Source organism: Centroberyx affinis, unplaced genomic scaffold (genome assembly GCF_046629955.1).
Source record: "Centroberyx affinis isolate AG114_WGS23_722 - 3 ecotype Tasmania unplaced genomic scaffold, CSIRO-AGI_Caff_v1 ptg001198l_1, whole genome shotgun sequence".
Classification (NCBI taxonomy): Eukaryota; Metazoa; Chordata; class Actinopteri; order Beryciformes; family Berycidae; genus Centroberyx; species Centroberyx affinis.
The window spans coordinates 573,871-587,873 of NW_027279720.1; the positions used below are offsets into that span (position 1 = coordinate 573,871).

At 42.6% G+C, this 14,003-nt stretch overlaps 1 protein-coding gene across 2 annotated transcripts in view; it reads left to right on the plus strand.

The window, feature by feature from the left end:
* map4k5 (mitogen-activated protein kinase kinase kinase kinase 5) overlaps nucleotides 1-13,015 on the plus strand; it is a 31,511-nt gene extending 18,496 nt beyond the window's left edge. For both annotated transcript variants that reach the window (XM_071524436.1, XM_071524438.1), the window contains 18 exons: nucleotides 138-205; nucleotides 1,824-1,868; nucleotides 1,956-1,998; nucleotides 2,311-2,518; nucleotides 2,781-2,866; nucleotides 3,318-3,359; nucleotides 3,628-3,712; nucleotides 3,869-3,948; nucleotides 4,520-4,580; nucleotides 5,761-5,875; nucleotides 6,126-6,184; nucleotides 6,571-6,674; nucleotides 6,982-7,159; nucleotides 7,322-7,390; nucleotides 7,613-7,705; nucleotides 8,088-8,158; nucleotides 9,810-9,865; nucleotides 11,909-13,015. In XM_071524436.1, coding sequence (XP_071380537.1) covers nucleotides 138-205; nucleotides 1,824-1,868; nucleotides 1,956-1,998; nucleotides 2,311-2,518; nucleotides 2,781-2,866; nucleotides 3,318-3,359; nucleotides 3,628-3,712; nucleotides 3,869-3,948; nucleotides 4,520-4,580; nucleotides 5,761-5,875; nucleotides 6,126-6,184; nucleotides 6,571-6,674; nucleotides 6,982-7,159; nucleotides 7,322-7,390; nucleotides 7,613-7,705; nucleotides 8,088-8,158; nucleotides 9,810-9,865; nucleotides 11,909-11,996 — 1,551 coding nt within the window. In that variant the 3' untranslated portion in view covers nucleotides 11,997-13,015. The remainder of the gene's footprint in view (nucleotides 1-137; nucleotides 206-1,823; nucleotides 1,869-1,955; nucleotides 1,999-2,310; nucleotides 2,519-2,780; nucleotides 2,867-3,317; nucleotides 3,360-3,627; nucleotides 3,713-3,868; nucleotides 3,949-4,519; nucleotides 4,581-5,760; nucleotides 5,876-6,125; nucleotides 6,185-6,570; nucleotides 6,675-6,981; nucleotides 7,160-7,321; nucleotides 7,391-7,612; nucleotides 7,706-8,087; nucleotides 8,159-9,809; nucleotides 9,866-11,908) is intronic.
* Nucleotides 13,016-14,003: the final 988 nt, after the last annotated feature.

The window sequence follows — 14,003 nt, forward strand, 5'->3', positions numbered from 1 at the left end:
TCTAGTATTCCTTTTTCTGTCTGTATAAAAATCATTTTACCTCTATGTGGAAAAAACATTCATACCCTGAAATTAAAGAATGCACCTTTTTTTGTTTTTTTTTATTTTATTTTGTGCATGTGTGTGACTTTCCACAGGATGTGAGTAAAGAGAATGACTTCCCTTCCCCCTGGAGTCCCTTTGCAGAGGGAGGAATAACAACCAGGTAATCCATGGAAACTGTTGTCATGGGAACTGTTCCTTCTTTATTTTCTCCCCTTTTCTTTACCTGGCTGAATTCTGTCCTTCATGAGATTGTGGGAAAACTGTGACACACGCACATACATACGGATCGTTTGATGAAAATAAATCTCCAGAGATGGGACAGATACATGATTCGAGTTTTATTGCTCTGTTGATCTAAAAATTGGTAGGAATTTCCCTCAGTGTGGACTCATATTAAAAACAGGACATCTTATAAAGAGTTAGTCTTAAGTACTATGTTTGAGCTTGTATTTATGTGTGATTTCTTGTGTGAACACTACTAGTACAGCATTTTATTTTTTTTATACTCACTGTCTCTAGGATTAACCTGCTCCATTAACTCTACACTGGAGCTAACCTGTCTAATGCATGACCTCACTTTAGCCTGTTTTAGGTCCTCTTCACTTGTCCGTGTGCTTTGACTGTGTTTCTCCTTCCACTCCTCTCTGTCCTCTTCCGTCTCTCTCTCTCTCTCTCTTGTCTCGTCCCTCCAAGGAGCCTTCTCAAAAGCGTTGAGGATGAATTGTTCCAACGGTAACACTAACACTGTGTATCCTGTAGTACGCCATCCACTCCACCCCCCCCCCCCCCTTCCACTGCTGGTTGTGTGTGTCAGAGCTGGCAGTCGCTGGGCCCTGGCGCTGTTCGCAGGGACGTTCGATGCCCGCCATATTCATGAATAACCCTCCCTGGCTCCCCTCCATTCGCCATGTGTGGTGTGATATAGCTGTAGACCCAGACTGTGCATTCATGCTGGGTACATGCTTGCTTAGTCTTAGAAAGGCAGGTGGGACAGTGGGTTAGAAAAAGAGACAGGAAAATGCCCTTGCACTTGATGCTGATGTCAACCTGTAGTATTCACATAAAATTATTTCTTCATGCAGGCTTAAACCAGCATGCACAGGGCTGTGATAATGTCTATTGCTGTTTTAATAGGTGAATATAGTCAACACCATCCAAAGAACTTGGTATCTAGCGAGCGCTTTGCTTCAAGTCTGGTTTTATGCATTACTGAATAGTCTGCTGCTATTATAGTGCTAAACAGATGGCATTTACAGTTCTGAGGGTTGTCCGCTGACCTCTTTTTGGTCCCGATGCTAATTTTTGTGCACCTGTAAGAGAGCATTTGCGATGAGAATCTGGATGTATCTGATCCTCTACCTTTAGAATAAAGTTATGAATAATCCCAAAAGCTTGAATCCTCTCTCTAAAGATAGAGAGTAAGCGGTTTACCCTGTTTTTGAAGTGGTTCAGCCACCATTTCAAACTGATGTAAAACTTTACACTACTATAACCTCATAGTAAGCATTAACGTAAAGTAATTTCAGACTTCAGAGATGTTCGTTAGAAGTATAGGGTCTTGAATTAAAACAAAAATATAGTGATTACCACCTGGAGTAGTTAGTTGACCCACCCTTTTATTTACCACTACATCACCGCCCTTGTCCCTTGCCCCCCTGACTCATACTCCCTTTCTCTCCAAGGAAGGGACGGTTCATAAACATTTGGTCCATAAACACCTCTCCTTGGCGCTGATGACTCTTGTTTTCCCTGCTGAGTGTCATGTTTTCCTCCTTCAGGGGACACATCGCCCATCTGGAAGATGCCTTTGAAGACGTAGAGCTGTAAGCAATGTTTACACATTCAAATGTCATCCTGAACATTCATTGCTGTAGTCCACATCTCTCTAAAAACAATTACGTCCATTTCAGGTCAACCCTGAAGCCAGGAATTCCTCCTCCTCTGCCTCCGAAGGTGAGACCTAAAGTTATTCAAAAAGGTTTCTTAAATGTGCCTTTTTAACATATTACTAACACTGCCAGGGTTAGGGGTTGATTCCCATAGAGGTCACCCATGTTAGAAGTGGATGCACTGTTGGTACTTGGATAAACAAATGCCATATGTTCAGTTCAATTCAATTGAATAAATCTCTTGTCCCCGAAGGGCAATTCAGGTGCAGCATAAAAACATGGGAAACACATACTGTCCATTATGTTATGTTTCTCTCACAATTAGTGCAACATAAAACTGTTTTCACACTTTCCCTTCACCCCCATCCCCTCTCAGCCACGATTGAACAGCTCGTCAGACGAGCTCGGCCTTAACGATGAGAGGTGTCTGACAGTGCGGAGGTTCCCCAACTTGGAGAACGGGCCCAGCGCGGCGGCTCGCAGACAGAGCACCCCTGAGCAGGGCCACAAGGAGCACTCGTCCCCAGATTTCCTCTCTGCCAGCGTCAGCAGTCCTGGCCTTCTGTCTCATGCCTCTGATCCTGGTGAGTCCCAGTGCTTCTCAACTCCCTGTAGTGTCTAGATTTACATGCAAGGACCTTTTCATATTGGTTTCTGTTTTCTTGAATGAAGTATATTTCTCTAAATGAGCATTTATTTTATTTTTCCAAGCTCCCAATAAATCTAAATGCGAAGGTAAGGGAGCCCGATGTAAATGTGTCTCTTCTTTAGATGCTTCATGTTGTACAATATGATTGATACTTCTGCTGGAAATGTAATGCTCCTCTGCTTGCTCTTTATCAACAGATAATGATTCGGACGGCAGTGTGAACGGAGGCAGTCCCAAGCCGCCGCCCAACCGACCACATCGGAAGGAGAAGAAGGAATTCCCTGTGAGTTTTAAGACATTCCATAACATATTGAACTTGCAGTATATGTCCCAATCAAGCCAGCCACACTTCTCATCTTCAGCTTCATTGGGTTGTGGGAGGAAAATGTCATCTGTGGTCTTAGACCCTGTATTTTATATGTGGACTGTGTCCAAGTAACTGGCTGACCTAGCACTGAAACCTCAAGTATGATGTTTTTCCTTTGTTGGGTCCAGACACTGACAGTTAAAGAGGGGGATTTGGCATCCATATATTTTAAGTATTTAATTGACTTTGAAAGAACACCAAAAAAACAAAATAACAGTTTAGATTGTTTTTTTGTTTGGCACATTGTTGAGGTTAGAGCTGTTTTTAACACTGATAAGCCAGCTCAAGTTAATGTAATTGCTATAATTGCTTGTTTCTGTCTATGTGCTCTGCATGTATCTAATGGGCGTTTTTTGTTTCTCCTTAGAAACCAGCTATCAATGGCCTGCCACCCACTCCCAAAGTACTGGTGAGTGAATCTTCTGTCTTGTCCCTCACAGTCCTCACTCATTCCTGGTGGACTGGTTTCATGGACGCTATTAAACTTTCTCTTAACTGCTGCTGAACAGGGACGTTTGGGATCCACAAAACTTGTTCCTCTTTCTGGTTCCTGTGGTCTGATGAACAATGTGCTCAGCTCCAGGCTCAGCTCCAGCTTCATAAACCCTGGCTGACATTTTAGCAGTTTGCCGAATCAGAGGCTTTGCTGTGCTTATCTGGATTGTCTTTCTTTGCAGATGGGAGCCTGTTTCTCTAAGGTTTTCGATGGCTGCCCACTGAAGATCAACTGTGCCACATCATGGATTCATCCAGACACCAAAGGTAACGGCAGAGCTTCTGTACTCAAAACACACACTCACTGCGCACACACACAGCATAAACACACAGTTTCATGCAATGGGCACCACACATACACGCATAGAATTATATTCTAGTAAAACCAATGCTTTGGCGGTTTTTGTTTGTGTTTTCGCCCAGACCAATACCTAATCTTTGGGACGGAGGATGGCATCTATACGCTGAACCTTAATGAGCTACATGAGGCCACAATGGAGCAGGTAAGAGCAACAAGGTTTCTATGGACCGAAATCAACCTATATACAATTGTATTTTTTGCTGACAGACATAATTAATGTTTATCCTCTGCAGCTGAATTATTTCAAATTTTCTAAAACAGGGTAGTAAAATGAAAGCAGTGAACACTTTTCCCCTATGAATGACATACTGCCCCCTATGGGCCAATCATTGACAACAATAAACATTTTCATTGTGTTGTTATTTTTATCTCTGGAAAATCTTATTGGAGGATGTTTTATGTCTGAAGTCTGTTACAGTGTACAGAATTTAATGGCAGTAGCTCAAATGAGGCATGTGATAGACCTTTTTTAAAGTTAAACGTTTTATTTATAGTCAGCCCCATAGGAATCAGTGTAAATTTGTAAATGCAGAAACTCAATAGCTAGACTCATCATTCACCCCATTTTGATCTGGCCAACATATTTTTTTTTTCCACATTTGCAATTGACAAATCTATAGTCTGTCACCTCCACCTACCCCCACCCCCTTTCACAGAGAACTTATGCCTAACTATATTCTGACTCCAGCTCGTTTGTTGAATTCCCCCTTTAGCTGTTCCCAAGGAAGTGCACATGGCTCTACATTATCAACAATAACCTGATGTCTTTATCAGGTAAGTGACGGACTTATCACAGCCACCTGCTTCACTGGGCTCTGCCATAACCTGCTGCTTCTTTGTCTGTGTTATCTTGCTGCCCCTGAGGCCAACACAATCACTCCATATCTGCGGCCCTAAAATAACAGTTTGTTTGTTTGGCATTGGAGAGCCTCAATAAAAGCTCTGTCCTTGCAGCGCAGTGACTCATGAGTGACACATCTGTCTTTAAAGCCTGTTCTTCCACCGAAGAACCACTCAGATGTATTGATATTCGTAGGTTACGATACCTGCTTGCTGCAAAAGCAAATATAGGCTGTTTTGACAGATGAGCAAAAGCTTTGCCACTTATTGTGCGACAGCTGCAATCCTCTTATATTTGGATACAAGTTGTCTACAATTTGCTGTACTAAAAGCCAAGCCTGTTTACAAGTTCAGTATTTGATTATGCAAAGCTTCTGCTACAAGCTGTCTAACGTTAGTTATCCTAAGAGCCAAAGCCTTTTCTCAGCTGGTATGGGATTACAAAGCCTGAGGTCTACTTTCGGTTTTACCTTTAGCAGTTTACCCCTCGGTATACTTAACCTCTGTTCTCTTCTCCTTTTCCCTTGGACACTGTCCATCCTCCTCTCGTCTGGCTTGATTTGATATTCTACTAACTGGCTTCATCAGAAGGTAATCATGCTTCACATCATCACACTCCTGTTTTTACCCTCTGTTCACATCTAACCTTTCTAAACATGAAAGCTGCTTCAAGGGTTCCAGGTTTTATTGGGCAAATTGAGCAATTATATTTAAGATGTACTTCTATTTTATGTCTACTTTGTCTTTCACGTTTAACATGATGACATTTTCATACTTTGCCTCAATTATATCTTGCCCAAATTGTCTACCAAATTTCTCTGTCTTTGTCATTTGCATCTTTATCATCTAAATCTTTTTTTTTCTCCATAAAGCTACTGTTTGTCAAAATTTAAATGTGTTATTTCTACTGTCTTTGATCAAATAACACAAACATATAATGGAAAATACTTAAGGAATAGTCAGTATTGCAATTTTCTTTTTTTTTTTAAACTAATTTTGCAGCCTTATGGACACAGTGAAGAAGAGACAGGATTTTAGCCCTGTTAAAAAAAAATGCAACATGTGTTAAATGTGTTGACCCATTAAACTGATGATTTCATATATACTGCTCCAGGGAAAACCTTCCAGCTGTACTCCCACAATCTCATCGGTCTGTTTGAGCAGCTGAAGAAGCCCGGCCTGGCTGCTCAGTTCCAGACTCACCGCTTCCCAGACAGAATTTTACCCAGGTGAGATGAACGGGCCTGGTTTTCCTGCTCTGAGTCTTGGCTCATGTAGAAAGTTTTCTATGCATGCATGCTCTTTTTCAGCAACGCCCTGCTTTACATGTATACCGTCAAATACTTGAACAACTGGGGAACAACCAAGTAACTGGAAAATAAGGAAGAAAATGGAGAACCACTGGCCTACTTCCCTGATTCTAGACGTCATCAGCTCTTTTAAGACTGTGGTCACAAGTTGACTGTTTTCTCTCCACAGGAGGTTTGCCTTGACAACGAAGATCCCGGACACAAAGGGCTGTCACAAATGCTGCATTGGTGAGTGGCCTTCCCTTCCCAACCGCTGTTTGTTTGCATCTTTTTATTTTCCTCTATCAGTGGTCCGTGAGCTGTGTCAATACACTATGGTCGTCTTCTTAAGGAAACATCTCCCACTAATCAAACATGTTTACGCTTACCTTCTACTAAAAAAAAAATAAAAGTGACAGCAGAAACTTCTTCCTTTGCTTTGCTGCAACATTTTTGTTCTGTACCCCTTTTTGTCACTTTTCATATTATGCATTAAAGTGAATGGGTTTTCTGCTTCTGAATTTTCATTTTTCTCATTATTGTGAGTTTGTCCTAGTTCAGTTTTTTTTAAACACATGCCCCTGATATCAACTGTTCAACTCACCTTGTCCCCCCTTCCCCTCTTTACTTCACAGTGAGAAACCCGTATACAGGCCACAAGTACCTGTGTGGAGCGCTGCAGTCTGGGATTGTCCTGCTGCAGTGGTATGAGCCCATGCAGAGGTTTATGCTCATCAAGGTCAGTTGGTTATTTTGCTCAAAGTGACCAGTATTTTTCCTCCAGCAATTTTCCTCATAGGCCTACATGTTTTTTTTTTACTGCAAGTCTGTACTTTCCAAGGAGCACATCTGCTAAATTTTAAAATCTAGCTGTACAAGAAGGAAAATTTTACAAGCATATGCTACAAAAATTGTAGCACTATAGAACCTTGTACTGGTTTTACACAACAACATTAAATAAATTTCTAAGCCTCATTAATGTTAATGTTTCAGTCAGAGCACCTGCTGACACTAACCCTGTCGTCTGTCCTCTCCTCCTGCTGCAGCACTTTGACTTCCCTCTTCCCAGCCCGCTGAAGGTGTTTGAGATGCTGGTGGTCCCAGAGCAAGAGTATCCCATGGTGTGTGTAGCCATCAGCAAGGGCACCGACCCAGGCCAGGTGGTCCGCTTCGAGACCATCAACCTCAACTCCTGCTCCTCCTGGTTCACAGAGATGGGAGCAAGTAAGTCACACACATGTACTTAGACGGAGAGATGGATACCATCTATTTAAAGGAACAATAACAGTAAAGATGTTATAATAAAAGAAACCGTAAAGAAAGGGGTACATTGCATGGGACATTACAGAGCAGGGGGTTTGACTGTTTCGACATGTCTTCCCACAGCCAATCAGCAGGTGGATGCAATCCATGTCACCCAGCTGGAGAGAGACACAGTGTTGGTGTGTTTGGACCGTAAGTACAACCTCAGAGTTTCTAATATAGCTTTATCATATCCCAATCCCTGGTAGTTGTCAGGACGGTTGCTGTTGGTTGTTGTTGGTAGCAAGTAAGCTGCTATTCCAATGACATTGATATTTAACAGGACAGAATCTGTCTCAGTTTTTGTTAACTCCACATGTAAAAATTTTCTTCTACCACAACATTCTAAAAGTCTCTTCTGCATGTTTCCTCCAGAAAATTTGAAGATCGTCAATCTCCAGGGCAAATTGAAGTCTAACAAAAAACTGGCGTCTGAGCTCAGCTTTGATTTCTGCATTGGATCTGTTGGTAAGCTTTCAGACAAGTCTAGCAATTTTGGGTATGCATAAAGACTGTGCCGTTTGGCCTGAACCCACTGTACACATCCTGTTTGTGTGTGCAGAATGAGACCTGACAACAGAAAAACTGAAATCCCTTACCTTTTAAAGGGAAATTTAAAAAAATACTGTACATAATCATATGATCAACAAGCCTGGACCACTGCATTTGGTGGAAATATTAATCCAGCAATTTTGCTTCTTGTATTCTTCTTGTGTAAACTCAGCCTATATAGCATAGTGCTTACACATACTCATTGTGCATGTTAATTAAGTTGGCCGTATTCGGTGACTGCTTTGAATGATGTTTGATTTCCTTTGTGTGCTGACACATCGCCTCTCTTCTGTGACAGTGTGCCTTCAGGACAGCGTCCTGGCCTTCTGGAAACATGGCATGCAGGGAAAGAGCTTCAAGTCCAACGAGGTAAAATATCCCATAACCCCATGGCATGGTGTGCTTACAAAACGTTTTTTATACCAACGCCGGTTCCAATACTTCAATCGAAAAACTGATTCGAAAAATCTTTTTGTTTTTTTTCTTTCTTTGTTTAAAGCACTTTTCACTGTGCAATGGAGTAAATTATCTTTTGTGTGAGATTTGCCCCTTTTTTTTTCTTTTTTTTTTATAGAACCACACTACACTCTACTGGTTTTGTGAATTAACAATGTCATTAGGCTCGTAGAAAAAATTCCATTATAAGAATCCAACATTGTCAAGCTTTTCTAAGCCTTTTCTAGGCCTTTCAAAGGCTTTTGATGCTTGAAAAATGATATTGATACCAAAAATAGGTAGGTGTCATTTTTCAGTCAACCGGCCCCAGTGACTACAGAGGGGAAACTCTGAATGCAGTTTTTCCCACCTCCTGAATACAGGCGTGTTTGTTCGACACGTGAACAAACACCGCTGGCTGTTGTCAACACTGACCCTGAGTGCTGGCTGATTACATGCATGGCTTCATGCTGTAGATGAGCCCAGGAGATTAACTCCTCAGGTGGAGCTAGACAAAGTGTGTCTGTGTCAACCCAAGGTAATGAATTTGTCCACCTTTCATGGAGGGATTTCATGTTAACCTGATCATGAGTCGCGCTCAGCAGCACAATAAAAGTTCAAGAGATCGCGGGGAGGTGAAGCATTTTGTTTTTATGAAAAGTGATATGGCGATAGGGGCCACCCTTTTCAAAGCTCCCCGTGTCAGACTTGGTCCTGCAGGACTCGGGTGAAACAGAAGGTCTGCTGGCCGAGTCCCTGCCCGGCGCAGCTTGACAGTTCCCCCATAGCGGGGATTTTTGAAATGTCAGCAGCCATGCAAAATTCATGCTTGATCATAAATGAAACCCGTCGCACAACAGGGAGCAGCACTAAATAATTCAGCCCGTGTCTCGTTATGATTCCTCTGAAAAGCGAAGGCATTCAAGGGGGGCAGGCCTATTGATCCGTGCTTGCCTCGGCGGGTGCTTCTCTGAACACCCGAGGCCTTGTTCTCGATGGGACTTAAACGGATCGGATCTCTCCCCGAGGCCAAGGACTTACGCCTAGCAGGTGTCGCACGTGGACTACCTCGCCTTTGTCAACAAGTTTTGGTGGAGTTTGGTGACTTGTCATCATGTGAGGGAGTGTTTTTTGAAGGGGCTTTTTGTCCTCTGTCCCGGGAAGTGTCAGGTCTATTATCATCCACATCTTGTGACTAGAACAGGTAAGCTCCAGGATTGTACACAGTAACAGAGTCCCTGGAGACAACACTCACTCACCTGCAGTCTGTTCAAAAAATGTGTTGGATTAGGTTCCCAATTACATGAATATAATTATTTTCTAGTTAAAATATTTATACAACAAAAGAACAGAATGCAAATTTGTAATACGCTACCCACCCGGTTCCCACTGGAGCCACCCATCCTGAAAATGTAAGCCCCCATGGGAGTGTAAGGTGCTTTTGTGCGGGGAAAAAAGTGTCCAGTGTCCAACTATGATATTACGTCATCTTTCTTGCTTTTCAACGTTTCATCCCCTCTTGTCACCATCAGTACCTCTGATACAGTAAACCGAGCCTCAAGCAATTGTGTTTCTTCATTCATAGGTGACCCAGGAGATTTCTGATCCAAGCAGAGTCTTCCGCCTCCTTGGATCTGACAGGTTGGTACCGATATATTTCCATCTTTAGTTGAGTTACGCTATTGCACATACAAAATAATCAAACACAGAGTGAAGGCGAGATTAAAAAAAAACCCAAAGGGACTTAGGAAAACATCTCATCTCGTAAGATACAAAGAAAAAAAATCAGTAACAACTGATCTGGGTAGGCTCTCTCCACGCCCCTCACTTCCCTCGTTTATCTGTCTTTTAAATCAGCACTACTGTTGGTGTATTGATTTATTCGTAGCCCATGAGCGCCATAAAAGCAGGTGCTTCTGTTTATGGCCATACAGCGACTGTCTTCCCACAGGTCTCTCTGTTTTCATATCACCTAGAAACCACCAAACAGCTCACTCGTCTCCTGGGTCTCACCTGGGCTCACAGCTATCATCCCCTGCTGTCTCTGGTCGCTCTCTCTCACTAGGCCCCTCTCTCTCTGTCTCTCTCTCTGTCTGTCTATCTCTTCCTCTTTGACTCCCTGGTGGCTCTGAACTCTCTGCTGTCCCTGAATGCCTTCCTCCACTATCCTTGAATGCTTTCTTTCTCTCCCTCTCTCTTTCTCTCTCTTCTGCCTCATGCTGCTAGTTATAGCAGGGACATTAGGTCAAAGCAAAATGTCCAAAACCTGTTTGACAAAACACAACAAAAGTGCATGTGTCACCAGGCACTTCTCTAGGTTGGGAAATAAATAATCTTTGACTTTGTTCTCCAATGTGATCACAATAACAGAAATGATGTTTTCCCTGCTGGTACTTAGTTCTGTCTTTTACAAAGAAGCAAATGCGGGAGATAAGAGTTTAACAATTTGGCACTTGGCATAATAGAATGGCACGTCTCCAGTGAGGACACGTTTTTCCAGTATATATTTAACATTGGCATTTTTTGCACATTGACAAGGGAGTAGACATCAGCTTTGCCTCTGCACAGATTGCTTGTCATCCCAGCAGGCAGAAAGGTGCGATGGTTGGTTTCCACCACAGACACAGCGGGATGTGATTTGTGATTTGCTCCCTACCTCACACACACACACAAACACAAACACACACAGCATGCCTGGTGAAGGAGGATCTCCCAGCCCAGTTAGAGATGACTCCCCCTTGGCTCCCCTGGGTCCCGGTCCCTGGACCCGGCCCGGCCCGTGGCACCGGAGCAGCGCCGCTCTCTGCCCAGCCTCCCATGTTTTATTCACCGCCGCCTGGGCACTGCCAGCCTGGTTTGAGTGTCTCTCCATGCCTCTGTAATTTCATCTGATGGAACGGACAGTATGGACTGTAGCTCCTCTGCTCACCCCTGCTCATCTGTCACCGCCACGAGACGGGTGGCATCTGGAGATGAACCCACTGTCATCGTGATCTCGCTGTCATCTCACTGTCCTGTAATGTGCCACTTAGCATGCAGGTCCCTGTCCGCAGGCTGTCTCCTGAGACGCTTTCCAGGTCGATTAATACCAATGGCACCTTCAATTTCCTGATTGGTTGTCAATGCAATTAAATTATCAGCAAGTTTTCTACTGAAACAGTTTCTGTTGTTGAAGAGCAAACCAGATTATTTTTCTACAAATAACAATACCAAAGCTGCCAATTAGGGCTGAAAGATTTTGACAGAATATTGTAATTGCGATTTAAACTGCAAGTTTTTCTTGTCAAGTTTTTTAGAACTTTAAAATTGTTTTAAGAAAAGTGATTTTGTTAAAAAAAAAAATAGATGTCAGTGGGCAGGATTTACGGAGTTTGACTCTGATGAAAGGTTTTCACCAATACTGTACTTGATTCATGGACCAAAGATTACCTGGAGCTCCTAAACACCTTGCTTAGAAATCCATTTGGATGCTATTTTGGACACGATTTGTAAATTGCAGAAGTTCATATTGCGATTTTTGTTAAATTAATTGTTCAGCTCTACTGCCAATTTAACAGTGAAGATTTCTCCAGGTGCGACCAGTCTCTCCAACTTTGGTTTACTTTTCTCCTGGTGACACACCCGCCCTCTTTGTGTATTTGTAAGTGATTTTCTGACCGTTGCGCCTCTGTGTTTCTCTGACAGGGTGGTGGTCCTGGAGAGCCGGCCGACGGACAACCCCACGGCCCTGAGCAACCTCTACATTTTAGCAGGTCATGAGAACAGTTACTGATCCTATCCCAGAGACTGGAAGCTTCCCAGAGATGCGGATAGGATGAACACCTCGATTTTTGGGAGAGTACACCAGCCTTTCACCAAGAAGAAGGCTTTGCGTCAAGGGAAACAGCTGGCTTCAAAACAAGTTACTGGGAGCGTTTGTTACCGATCACAGGATCCCCAGGTCAGTAAAAGAGGACGGTGTTTACTCCAAGCAGCTCTCTCTTCAGTATGGATCCGTAAGTCGCCTTACACCAGCAACACCTTCACTGCAACGCTGAGGAACTTTTCTTGAGCAGAATGTGGAGAAACAATAAAAGCTCAAATGAACATCGTCACTCAGCCTCTTCCCCCACTTTTCCGCAGACTGTGGACTGTTAGAAATGCGGTATCTAGAGGTGTTATTGGAAAAAAAAAAAAAGTGCCATTAAAATTCACAAGGTATTTGTGATCATTAGTATTAGCAAACAACGGGAGATTTTAATGTCCGAGTCTTATAACACGTCGCTGAAAATGTCATTAGGCTCGACAGGAGAAGATTTACAAGCTCTATCGTCAGACTAATAGATCAGTTTAAACAGAAACCCATGTTCCATGTGGGTTATTTAAGCGTTATTTATTAATCTCTAAGCATTAGGGTATGTTGGATTTACAGGCCGTGTTAACAGACAGCGACAGACAGGTGCAGTCCTGCTGCGAGCGGGACTCCCGCTCCCAACAGGATTAACTACCTAGTGAACCGTTCCTGAGCAGCTTTGGGTTATTTTTACTGCTATGTAATATAGTCACATCGCTCCTGCTCTGCTGCATTTTTAGAAGTTGAATATAATGTAAAATGTTTTTTTTTTTTCTTTACCCCCTCTTTTATAGACCTTTTACTTCTCATTATTTGCACCATGTAAGCACTTTTGTACATTGTTTTTTTTTTATTTAAAATGACAAAATGAGGGACGATGCTTGGTTTTGATAACATCTTTGCATTCCCTTCGCAAAACTTTTAATGTATGCTGTTTTTTGTAATAAAAAAGGCTATTGTTAACAACATGAAGGCAATGGACTGAGCTGTATTTTTTTGTGTTGCTGTGCATGTGGAGCGATGGGATTGGTGTAGGGTCGATGCTGCGGCAAGTCGCTGCTCTCTGACGAGTCTCTGATGAGATGAACAGGGGAGAGCAGTGAGCATTAGTTTCCATTATCTCCGTGTTTAGTCTGCCATTCCTCTGACTTCACCAACCAGCACTAATTGGTCTCAGTGCGACAGGACAAGTAGTCAGTTTTGTCTTTTCCTATGTGCAGGCCGCTGTCACATGCTCACTGATGTCAAACAGATGTTGAATTTAGGCTTCAGTATGTTGTTGGCCACCCAGCAGACCCTGGAATGGAAGATATCCTGTTTTGATATTCAGCTTTATACATCATGCATTCATGAATATTATGCCTTTAGCGGTCAATTCAGTGCAGGGTAAAACCACACAAACTCATTAGGCTGACAAATGTAGATGACATAAATTTATATTATATACCATTAGTAGGTAGTGTGAAACTGATGTAAGATGTATAAGGATAGGGTCTCTTAAAGGGGGAAAAGTGCAAATGAATGCCTCTATGAAATTAGAATTGATTTTTGTTTACATTGGGGGATGTTTCCCTTGTGATATTTACTGACTTAAGGTCATAGTTTACCTGTCTATTTATTTATTAACTGTTTATTTATTCACTGACAGACATTATAGCATCTTTTTTAAATTGAAACTAGGATACAGCACAGCCACAATTCTACAAAACAAAGGCTAGAGCCACCCACCAACCTCTGTGTGTGTGTGTGTGTGTGTGTGTTTTTTTTGGGGGAGGGGGTGGAGTCATCCTAGCAGTTCCTATGGGCACGAGCCTGGAAGAGGGAGATCTGCTTCAAGTCATCCACAGGTAGTCAGACTGAGACCGGAAGCTAGGCGGGTTATTTTTTTCAAAATAAAAGTGTAAAATGTAAATTATTTATAAGGTGAAAGGTATTTTGTATTGCTGC